This window comes from Mytilus edulis, chromosome 10, assembly GCF_963676685.1.
Source record: "Mytilus edulis chromosome 10, xbMytEdul2.2, whole genome shotgun sequence".
NCBI lineage: Eukaryota > Metazoa > Mollusca > Bivalvia > Mytilida > Mytilidae > Mytilus > Mytilus edulis.
Genome location: NC_092353.1, coordinates 76952360 through 76964690, shown reverse-complemented (window position 1 = coordinate 76964690; position 12331 = coordinate 76952360). Strand labels below are relative to the sequence as shown.

The 12331-nt window shown below is 31.9% G+C and overlaps 2 protein-coding genes across 2 annotated transcripts in view; one reads left to right on the top strand and one right to left on the bottom strand.

The window, feature by feature from the left end:
• LOC139491931 (E3 ubiquitin-protein ligase HACE1-like) overlaps nucleotides 1–12331 on the bottom strand; it is a 428049-nt gene that overhangs the window by 146206 nt on the left and 269512 nt on the right. The gene's annotated exons all lie outside the window — the stretch shown is intronic.
• The window catches only part of LOC139491916 (protein eyes shut homolog), a 102900-nt gene that overhangs the window by 3030 nt on the left and 87539 nt on the right, over nucleotides 1–12331 (top strand). Inside the window, exon 2 of the mRNA XM_071279846.1 lies at nucleotides 9648–9810. Coding sequence (XP_071135947.1) covers nucleotides 9648–9810 — 163 coding nt within the window. The remainder of the gene's footprint in view (nucleotides 1–9647; nucleotides 9811–12331) is intronic.

The window sequence follows — 12331 nt, the reverse complement described above, 5'->3', positions numbered from 1 at the left end:
TATATATGAATAATTAACCAAAGGTGCTGATCTACTTGGTAAGTTTCTTTAGTCTGTAAAAAGACTAGCTACAACGTAGACCTATATGCACGTGTAGTAAATTTGAAAAAAAACTGTTATGAAACAGACACACATCTATCTATGATACTAGATACGAAATAAATATATAAAGGTCGACCTCTGATGAGGGTTTACCTGGGATTATCTCCGAAAGAACCCGAAACATTGCATATTAAATTCTAAAGAATTAAGCAATACAAAGTACGTAGTGTCAGGTCAGAAATATTGATACCATACCATGAATAAGTGGGTTTATGGTCAATTTATAAAACTAGTTAATTTTCTGTTTTTATAAACGTCTGTTTTTAATTTCCGTTAGATATATTTTCTAATAATTTCAACCGTTTAATTGTTTTGAGCCATATAGGTAAACAGAAAGTACTATATATTGAATGATTATTTTCTTCACTGAATATTCTTGCTAAGTATATCAGTGAGCGTAATTCGTCACGTGAGCATGCATGATATATGTGCCACTGGACGTTAAGAAACCAACAACCAATCATTACCGGTGTTTGCACTTGAATAAAAACAAATACATTTTACATGTAGATAATACTGGACTTGGCCTGCTCATGCAGATATATTAACAGAATTTGGTTAATGGTTTAATTGAAGAATGTCGTTTGCAGTACATTGTACTAGGTTTGAAAACGGTTAAATACATGTATACCGTTCATACGCTAATATAAAAAAAATGGGAGATGTTTTCACTACAGTCATCGTAAGACATGGTTTCCCTACGTGAAACGAAATAAGAAGATTTCTTATTTTATTTTTCGAAAAACCTTAATAGGCGTTAGTTTAATTACAAACACGAATACGGTCATTCATTTCTTTAACAAAGAAAACTATGCAAATCGTTTGACTTTGAAAACGAAAAAGATTGACACACAAATGTTTTGAAAGCTTAATATAATATTTTCTATTTATTTTAACCAAGGAGAGCGACTGTCACTAAATTATGTTTGGAGATACTCTTTAAATTTGTTCACGTCTTTTACGATGTATATTTCACTAACTAATATAAAGATCCCCAAGCAAAAATAAATAGAATAAATGACAACTTTAATAATAGATGTGAATAATGAAATAAAGAATGTTCGCGTACATTTTTTTTATAAGAAATATGCATTTTTTTTAAGGACTCGTATAACAAGCCGGCAAAAGAAGAGAAGGTATTATGATATTTAGATTGATCTTGTTAGCCTTTCATAATTTAAATATATTTTTATGTTACTTGTCTTTTTATACATTAATTTCAGACTTATTACTTTTTTTTTTAAATGCAATAACGAAATAATGTAATGAATAAAAAAATTCATGAATAAATATAATGAGTAGTATAATACAGTATACCGATTAACTTTAGTATATTTATTCGTTTCATTTGGATATTTGAAAACTAGCATAATCGCCAAACAACCAATCAGGTGAGATGGTATTGTTTCTGAACGGAACATGTTTGTTTACACGGAATATACTGATCGTTTCGTTCGTTTCGTTCGTTTCGTTCACACACGACTGTGAGCGGAAAAACACGATTTGACTTCTATGAATGAAATAAGTGGAGAAACACGATTCTGACTGATTTAACTCGTTCGTTCTCATTCCATTCCATTCGCGTGTTCGTTCCGTTTTCGTTCCGTGTAAGAGGGAACGTTGAGTGGTTTAGTAGATGTAACTGAATAATTTTCGTCACAAAAGCATTTTTTTTTGTAATTACAGCAAGCTTGTTTCTAACTTTATTTTGAATTGTTTTACCATCAGACAATCTGTGATCAACTGATAACATGCCTTGCTATAATTTGCGTGTAAATTTGAACTTTATTTATTTATTTATTTATTTTGCAATTATTATACACATTGTACAGTGCATCATAAACCTATTTGGTTGGCTGAAAATTACTTGGATATATGAATGTAATTATTTGTTATAATTCAGGTTGCACTTTAATATAAAATATTATATTCTATGCTATTCATCCGGTTGAATGACGAAAGTAGGTAGAAAAAAAATATTCCCTTGAATTTGAGAGCTGTTTGTAATCAATCCTACATTTTATTACAGTACAACATTTCTGTGTCATTATTTTTTATTTGGGATTTCTAAAGAATATTTTGTAATCTTGAGGTTACATGGTGACTAAACCTTGTACACAGATAAAATAAAGGGAGACATTTGATTGGTTAACTACCAATGATTGTTATTTTTTTTTATATGCAATGCAATGTTATATGAAATTGTTTCTATAGTACTGGACAGGATAAAATTTTACTCATGCCAAGTGTTTCTTTATTTGAAAATTGCAAATTCAACAAAGACTAATAGGGGAAAATCAATGGTGGTATTACACCTAATATGGGAAGCTGTACATGCACCTTTGACCTTGTGAGTAATCCAATGTGTTACAACTTCTTGCTATTAACATAAATTTTTCTGAGTCTCCAAAACACATTTTATGAGAACATTTTCTTAAGATAGGACTCTACCATGAATATTCAGTTGACAGACTGAGCCAAGCCATAATTAGTGTATTTTAAATTGGGGGGAAACAGGGGGGAGCTTTTTCTCCTTATCTATTATATTCTGCTTTGATGGAACATGTTCCTAGGAAACTACTTAATATACAAGTTATAAGTAGATGACATTATTTTGTATGCTTTAACGACAAATTATTCACTAAAAGAATAGCCTTTTATGTCCCTCTCTAAAACGCGGCGTACATTTAATTTTTACTTAAGGACTTATTGCAACCTCCTTGGAGACAGTAAACTTTTATATGGATTGCTCATTCTGTTCAAATGCTTCAATAACTCATTTTGTTTAAACATTTTTACCATAAATGAGGGAAAGGTACCGCAGTATTTTTATTTATTGGCCTGAAAAGATAATTTTAGGAAATACGAGGTATAAACTGACCGAAAGAGACCTCATAAAGAAGACAAAGAGGTCCATTAGTGGTATTTATCTTCATAAAATCATCTTGTGTATCATATTTAACTGTTTGTAGGCAGATACGATGGATATTTGATCCACACTATATTCTATCTGGATGCGGCTTGGTTTGGATTTGTCGAAGACATTTTACTCGAATCGCTGTAGATGTCGTCTCTCAGTATACTTAGTCTAGATTTTTCTCAAACTATTGAACTGATTATGACAAAACTCGTCAGAAATGCTTGAAATAACCAGTATTACTAAGGAAAAAAGTCAAATTCAGTTTATTGAACAATTATAACGTCTCCTTTAATGTCAACCCAATGAAATTACTAAATGAATTATTTAAGACATTTAATTATATTTTTCGCTAAGATAATGAACATTCGATTTTAATCTTTTATTTTTTTATAAAAAACCTATGAATTGTTTGTGGTAGCACGTGTCATCATGAATATTAAACTTCATTTGGATATGAAGGTGAATTTTAGTATGACGCACAGGTATTCTTATCCAATCAAAGTAGCGGATTCTTCTGAAACATACATATAATTTGATTATTAAAGTTTGAAGAAAACAAATCATTTTTTAATATTTTCTATGTTTCTTGAAGCTAGCGCCCCTTTAATGTTTTCAATATGACACGCAACCATATCAGTTTTTGTGTACAGCTTGGATACGCGCGCGTATGTTTTCTCGAAAAAAGACTTAGTTCTTGAACAATAACCAAAAACAAACTTTTTTGAACTGATATAAAAAAAAGAAGATTTTGGAATCAACGGCGTTTGAATTCTTTTTTTGAATTCTAAAATATAACAAAGTTTTGCACTCCTTTCTTATAGAATTTGTTGAAAATTAGAACAGCATTTGAAGCATAATTTTAAAATTTTAAGTCGACAGTCGTTTTCTCAGGACAGCTCCAATTGAAGATTCAGAGAATTAAAACAATTGTATTAACATGAGTGAGTGGTGATTAAGTTATTGGTATAACATCCCATGGCTTCTATCACTACTTCATATTGCAGGTTATTCTCTCCATATTTTGCATTATTTTTTGCGGCCATACTAACTGGAAATGTTTTAAATTTGTGATTTAGAGGTTTAAATTTTAAAGCTGACTATGTGGCATAGGATTTGTTCATTATTGAAGGCCGTAAGGTGACCTAAATGTATAGTTGATCATTTCTGTGTCATTTTGTCTCTTATGGAGAGTTGTCTCCTTCGGAATCATACCACATTTGCTTTTTATATCAGTGGCATTCGGTTATTATTAAGTGAGGTATTTTGTATTTGATCATCTTTATCAGGTATATGAAATTGATATAGAAAATGTAAAGAACTATATTTTTTCCCTACGCATTCACAATTTGTTTTGATCCGGCCGGTTATCGACGTCTTCACAACGCTTATTGTTGTATGACGTCAGGGAGTGAAATAACGTTTTTTTCACATGTGAAATTATCGGTTTTTATTTAACAGACATGACAAAACTTGTGCTGTACATGACATTTATTCATATTTACAGCTGGGTTAAGCGAAAACCTTAAGGGCATACGATACAGTTTGATCCCGTATTTACAGTTTGATGAAAATTGCCATATAGGCTATTTTTTGCCTGATTAAAACAAATATGTAATAAAAAATATACCTTCATGGACTTCATGTGCTACTTTTGACTTAAATGAGGTCGAAATTTTGTATATTTGCTTAAAATTCGGATTGATGGCCGTATTTCCCCTTTCGAAAGAAAGCCATAACTATTTTGTTTAAAAAGATAAACACAAAATAGTTTTTGTTAAATAAATTGTAATTTCTGTATTTTATAAGTAACCTAAAAACTTATGCATTTTTTTATTCAGAAATAACTCATATTTATCAAATGGTCATAAAATTGAGAAACAACGTATTGTTTTGCTGTATATTTATCAACATTTAAAAAATTGCACTATTTACAATTTAAAAAAAAATTGGTTCACATAATCTTCCTGCAAAATGAAACAAAATGTCGTTTTAAAAAACCATGCACTCGTTTTAAAATTAAACTAGTTTGAATGATAAAAATCAGTCGAAAAATGCATTTTTTCCCGGTATGTCACAGTTTAACGTCGCGAAAATAACATTTTATGTTAGCAACTTCACAAGCATTAGCCTTTCAAAAAGAGCTAGTCGACTCTTAGCTGATGAAAATGAAAGTGCTCTCGCTTTGTAGATTAATTCATTTACTAGAATAGCCACGTGCATCAATCGACAAATTTTACCACACACGTGAGGTCACACGTTATGAAGTAGTATATATCGTTTAACGTTGTTGTTTACTCCAGAAGATTCGACTATTTATAGATAAAAGTTACCTGTGTAAAATCTTATTGCTGAAATAGAGAGGACAAATCCGATACTATGCGGGATTGAAGGACATTAACTAGGTTTGGATTGTCCTAACCAATCAATAAACTTTGATTATTCACGTCTCGTTATATCTTCCAATCAGGTAGCAAGAAAAATTCACGCACTAACTGTCCATCGTTCAATTCTTAATATCGACTCCTAGGAGTCGATAATTACCTCCCCTGTAACTGTATCGTATGCCCCATAACATTGGTACAGTGGAGATCACTTCTAACCTCTCATTAAATCTGTCAGAATCTGTCAGGAGAACTGTTCTAGGAAAGTACGTAGAACTGTCAGCCTGACACCTTTTAGTCATTTCTAGGTTAGAACTGTTCTAGCTAGAACTGATTTGGTCAGTTCTACCTAGAACTGATTTGGACAGTTATACCTACTTCTAGAACAGTTCTGCGGTTAGAATTGATAACAAATTCTACGGCCAGAGTTGATTTATAAATTCTACGGCTAGAATTGATTTATAAATTCTACGGCTAGAATTGATTTATAAATCCTACAGCTAAAATTGATTTATAAATTCTACGGCTAGAATTGATTTAGTTTAAATTTAAGAACTCTTTGTCTAAATATAAAGGCTTCGGCAAAATAGCGATTAATATTATAAAGAGTTTTGCTATTTTGCCGGTTTTAACCCCGCCATATTCTGCATGTATGTGACTATTCCAAGTCAGGAGCCTGTTATTTAGGGATTTTCTTTTGTTGATGTGTTACATAAATTATTTGTTTTTCTTTCATTTTTTGAACATAAATGAAGCCGTTAATATTGGGGGCGGGGGGGGGGGGGGCATTATTATTTCATTTATTTTACATTTGTCATTCGGAGAGTCAGGATGACTCGTTTTACATAACAAAATTATCTGACCTTAATGTAATACGTTATTCCGGCCCAAACCACCAGGGACGGCTCCAGCAGTTTAAAAAAGAGGGGGGGGGGGATCCAACTAAAATTTATTGTCCTCATTCAAATGCATTGATCGTCCATAAAAAGGGTGCTGTGCAGCAATTCAGTTATAATTTTAGGTCAAGAGGGACTGTAATATATTCAAGTTATAGCAATATTGGAAAACAATGACCTCAAAATTTTGTATGCATGAATTTATAGTGCCAGCATGTCCTCTTTTTATTTAAAGTATTGAATCGTAAACAAATATCAGTAGTTTTCATACTTCAGACTGAGTCATGTAATAAAATCTTTTGACCGCATCAATCTAAACTGACCTTATTTGCTCTTTCTTTCTGCAAATCTATATAGCTGTACAGCAATTCAGTTATAATTTTAGGTCAAGAGGGACTGTAATATACAAGTTACAGCAACATTGGAAAACAATGACCTAAAAATTTTGTTCGCATGAATTTATAGTGCCAGTATATCCTCTTTTTATTCAAAGTATTGAATCGTAAACAAATATCAGTAGTTTTCATACTTCAGACTGAGTTGTATAATAAAATCTTTTGATCGCATCAACCAAAACTGACCATATTTGCTTTTTTTTATGTGAGTCTATATAGTTGCACAGTACTTCAGTTATATTTTTTTTTACTGTAGTATATATAAATAACTGCAATATTGGAAATTGAACAAACATCAGTAGTTTTCATACCTCAGGCTGACTCATGTAACAAAAATATGTGTCTGCATCAATCAAAACTGACCATATTTGACAGCATCAACCAAATCTGACCATATATAACTGCATCAGCCAAAACTGATCATTTTGCTTTTTTTAATGTTAAAATGCGCGAAGCGGGTTTTTTTAATAGTTTGCACCACATTTTTTATGTTATTTCGAATAGACAGAAAAAAATGATAAGTCATTTCTTATAATTTAATTCTAAATTCCATTTTAAACCTTGCCAAACCATGAAAAAACGTTGATGACATTACGGTCACATGACTAACTTATGTCTATGGGCGCTGATAACACAATAACGACAGAAGACCCGTTACATCCAAACTTAAATTATTAAATAATGAACCGTCACAAAAAGTGACTTTTTAAGTCAGTAGTCCATGATGGTTTTTTTTAAACAAAACTATTTAACGGCATCATCCAACACTCACATCACTGATTCATATACTTTATTTTAAAATGTAAAGTACATGTATGAGAAGTTCTCTTCTTGGAAAGGTATACTGACTATACTGTTAATATAATTTGAAGAAGGAAAATGATTGGTTTTGTTTGTAGCCTTACGTCCAGTGGCAAATATTTCATTCATATTCAGATCGAGTATATATTTTTCTGACGTTCCAGACTCCCAGATATTATTCATTATCGTTATGGATAAGTTTGGCAACGAGATAATGCAAATCTGAGAGCTCAGTGCAAATGTACATAGTTTTCTAGCGTTTAACAACACTGTGTTCATTACTTTGATATCCCATAATTCATCCACTGTACAATTTTCGTTTGAACATTTGTCAAAACAGAATCTTAAATCATGAATGTAAATCCAAGGCAAACAAGGTAAATTAAGACTTGAATTAAATGCAGAGTTATATTTACGAAGAGACTGTGAAGAACGGGGAACGAAGAAACGTAAATAATGATGTTTCATTTGCAATCCGGCATAAAAATATTTCTCCGATGAGTTGGATAACCTCCTATCCACTTCGATATTTGTACATGTAACTTTTGATTAGTAAAAAATATAGAAACATCTGCTATTATATATAGTAAAGTAATTGTAACTGATTTTTTCTTCTAAATTCTAAATTGCCCTTTCTGCAGTGACGTCATTTAGAACTGTTCTACAGTCCTGACTGATTTAGTCAGTTCTGCTGACAGTTCTACGGTTAGAATTGATTTGGTCAGTTCTACCTAGAACAGTTTTAGACAGTTCTACCCTAGAACTGATTCTGACAGTTCTACCTAGAACTGATTTAGTCAGTTCTACCTAGAACTGATCCTGACAGTTCTACCTAGAACAGTTCTAGGGTAGAACTGTTCTAGCTAGAACTGTTCAAGGACAGGTTATAACAGTTCTATGACAGAATATTCTGACAGTTCTAATGAGAGGTTAGAAGTGATATCCACTGTATTTGCTGCTTTTTCCTTAAACACATGACATTAAGGAGTAAGAACAAACAAAGACTGGTCAGCTTGAAGTCAGAAAAATGTGTCTGGGTAAGGTAACTTGTCTTTCTGTGGACTGCTACCTTGTAAACCAACAAGTCAGAGTACAACACAGGCTTTATATTCATATAACATTAAGATGTTCTCGTCCTAAATATGCATATTACTATGCCCTTCATCAGCATCAACATCAACATCATCATTTTTTGATTCTCTGTGAAGCGGAGTGATCAGAGTGGTGATGATTTGAATTTTACTTGCGTGAAGTATGTACGCGTCATACCATTACCGAATTGTTGGCGGCGTTGTCGGCTGGTACGAACACACACAACTTTGAAGTACTTGAAGTTGGTTTGGTATTGTACAAATAGAGGTCAATGTTTTCGATGATTCACAGTATCATGTTGAAGGAACATTATTTTCTATTATATTAACGTCTGGTTTTTGGTTTGAACGAAAAAAAAGATGATTACATGTTGTCAAAGATAGGAGGTATACAGTTGAGAATGGTATATAGTTATTGAATATGTTATGTAAAACAACAGGTGAACAATACAAAAGGGATAGCCAAACTCACGAGTCGAAAATGATATGACAAAGCCATGACAAAAATGGAAAACGACACAAAGATAAACAACAGTCCACAAATTACAACACAGAAAACTGAAGACATCAGTTTTGCTTGAGCAACACGAAGCCAACAAAAAAAACAAAACTAGGTGTGACCTCAGGTGTTTGTAAGGGTGAACAGATACTGGTCCATATATGTTACCCGTGTTCGTTCGTGTTGCTTATTCTTTAGGTTTCTATGTTGTGTTCTCTGTACTATTATTTGTCTATATGTCTTTTTATTTTAAGCCATGGTGTTGTCAGTTTATTTTCAATCTAAGAGTTTGACTCTCCCTCTGGTATCTTTCGTCCCGCTTTTGTTACTCTCATGATATATGTTGACTAGCTATATCAAGTGTTAAACATTAAAAAAAATATCAATCTCAACAACGTAATTTACAGAATGTTTCTATTTAATTTGATTATTTGATAGGATTAAATTATAATAAGTTTAAGTATGAAGTTATAAGTATAATACACAGAAATCGTTTCACTTAATGCGAGCAATTTGTAACTTGATTTATTGAAGGTCTTTTAATCAGACTTTCTATTTGCAGGTGTTTCTGGTAAGCTTGCTGTGTATACCGTGCGATGCTGCTGTAAGTGATACAACATGTACAAGTAATACTCATTGCACAGTTATTAATTCTGAATGCGACACTGATGGTAGATGTCGATGTCTAATTGGTCACTATGATGAAGGAAATAATTGTCCACCAAGTAAGTCAATGAACATCAATGGTTGGGCAGTGGACATTTTGATAAGTACATGTAATACTTATATTTGCGTTACTTTTAATCAAGAAAGATATCTTTCGTACTCTATTTGGCCTTTTAAACATTTTTTTATTCGGGCGTCACAAATGAGTCTTTTGTAGACGAAACGCGCGTCTGGCGTAAATATAAAATTTTAATCCTGGTATTTATGATGAGTTTATTTTATCGTATTAGATTTTGACTTTCACTTCTCTAACCTTGTTCCACTGTCCGAAATAGCTTTTAAGACTGATTCCCTGTAAAACCATGTCTGAATAAAATGGTATGGGAGCACACACACAAAATGAATGTATTTTTTCATGCTTTGCAAAACTGTGGTATAATTCATTATTTGTTCAATAACATAATAACATTAATATTTGTCAAGGCTTTATTTTAAGCTACAGGTTTTCAACAACAACAAAAAAACACCTTTGGAATTGATTACACTAGAGAGATATACTTGGGGCCGGTAACAAGAAATTTTATTAAGAGAGGTCGTAAGTATTGACTTATGGGGAAGATAAGATCATTCTAAGATCATTCAAAGAGTGTAAATCAAAGCTCCCTCAGTTTTTTCGTAGATCGGTCTTATTTCCTCCGTAAGTTGCATCGTAATAGTTTTCAAGTTACGAGTTCTTAATAATTTTCTTGCGTCTCCGTTTTTGGTTCCTCCCATAGAAATTAGAATCACCTTAAATGAATCATAAAAAAGTTTTAATGAACGATAAAATGCGCATAACAATCAACTACCCATTTAACCTTAGGAAAACAATTCCGGCCTCAGACCACCATTATTCACTCTTCACCTTTTCTGATAAAAGTCAAATTGAATTAAAAAATTTGCACCGCTTCGAACATGAAATTAATTCAACTGCTTATAGACCATTATTATTTTAATAAAAATATGCTTGTCTCAGGACAATCCATCAGTACTTTTTTTCTTTTGAGTGCCAGTGGCGGATCCAGAGGAGGGCGTAGAGGGCGTACCACTTTGCTTGGACTTTTTTTTTTTTTTGTAAAAGATTAATCAGACAAGACTTCGTGAACTTTGATATTTCCCGTGTATTTAGTTTTTATGTGGCAATTCTTTACTTATAAAGATATTTTTCGCTCGTATTTACTGTAATATATTATTGGTTATGTCAAAGTCCTGTGATTCGCTACGGTGGAGTAACCCAAACACAAAAATAAATGAACAAATTGCTTTCAAATCGTATTCAAATCTCTTTCAAATCGTATTCAAATCTCTTTCAAATCGTGATTCTGCGATTTGTTAGTTCCATTTGCTTGTGATTCATTAAACAAATCATAAACAAATCAGAATTTTCCAAATTCCCTAAAACTGATTTCTTTGCGATTTCTTTCTATTGTATGATTTGTAAGCAATTTGTTTCTGTTTTAGTGTGATTTCTCATGATTTGTTTACTTAGAATATTGTATGAAATGATTTGAAAGAGATTTGTTAACTTTGTAAGCTAGAATGGTGTGATTTCGTTATGATTTGTTAACTTAGAATATCATATGAAATGATTTGAAAATGATTTGTTAACTTAGAATATCATATGAAATGATTTGAAAATGATTTGTTAACTTTGTTAGCTATCATGGTGTGATTCATTGATGATTTGCTACAATGAATAAAACGTTAATGCATTTCATTTTTCTTTGTTTATCTATCTCTCTAACATCCGGTTGAGGTCAAATTCAAATTTTAAATACTGTTCTATATTAACTGAACAAAGAAGGTTGCAAGATGAGGAGTTTTATTCAGTCTATGAAAGATGACGGTGATAAGGAATCTCTATATTTATAATTTCACATATTCAACTAATACTATTCAAACTATTAAAATTTAGGAACTGTGCATTTCAGTATCTCATTATAAACATAATTTTGTACTGTAAGGATTAATTTTCAAAATAAAAAATGTGTAAAAGATGTGTAAACAGATCGAAACATTCATTTAAAGACTGGCTTCCAGAGCCAGCAGAAATAATACACTGGCAAGTTTAATGTTTTAATTGTGCATGATGTTTACTGACCAGGTCCCGGGCAAAATGGGCAAAGCTATATTACAATGTAGCAGATTTGGACCAAGACTTAAGAGCCATCACCTATTCGACATCATTCTACTAAGTACACGTGGTTGCCCATGTTTTTTTTTCAAATTTCGTTATAGTCAAATTCGGGAGAGAAGTAAGAGAAACTTACACAGAGTGAACAATTCGTCCCCACCGCAACCAAAAATAGTATTCCTTTTTACAATTAGAGGAGTAGCTATTCAGGGGCAGAACATATGTTTGACTTGGATGTGAATTATTTAATCTGTGAATTGTTGATTGAAGCCAATTTATTTACGATTTGCTTATGATTTGCTTAAGGTAGGAATATATGATTTACTTCTGATTTGTTAAAGATTTGATAACAATTTCTTTACAATTTCTTTACGATTTGAAAACAATTTGTTTGTGATTTGCTTGAA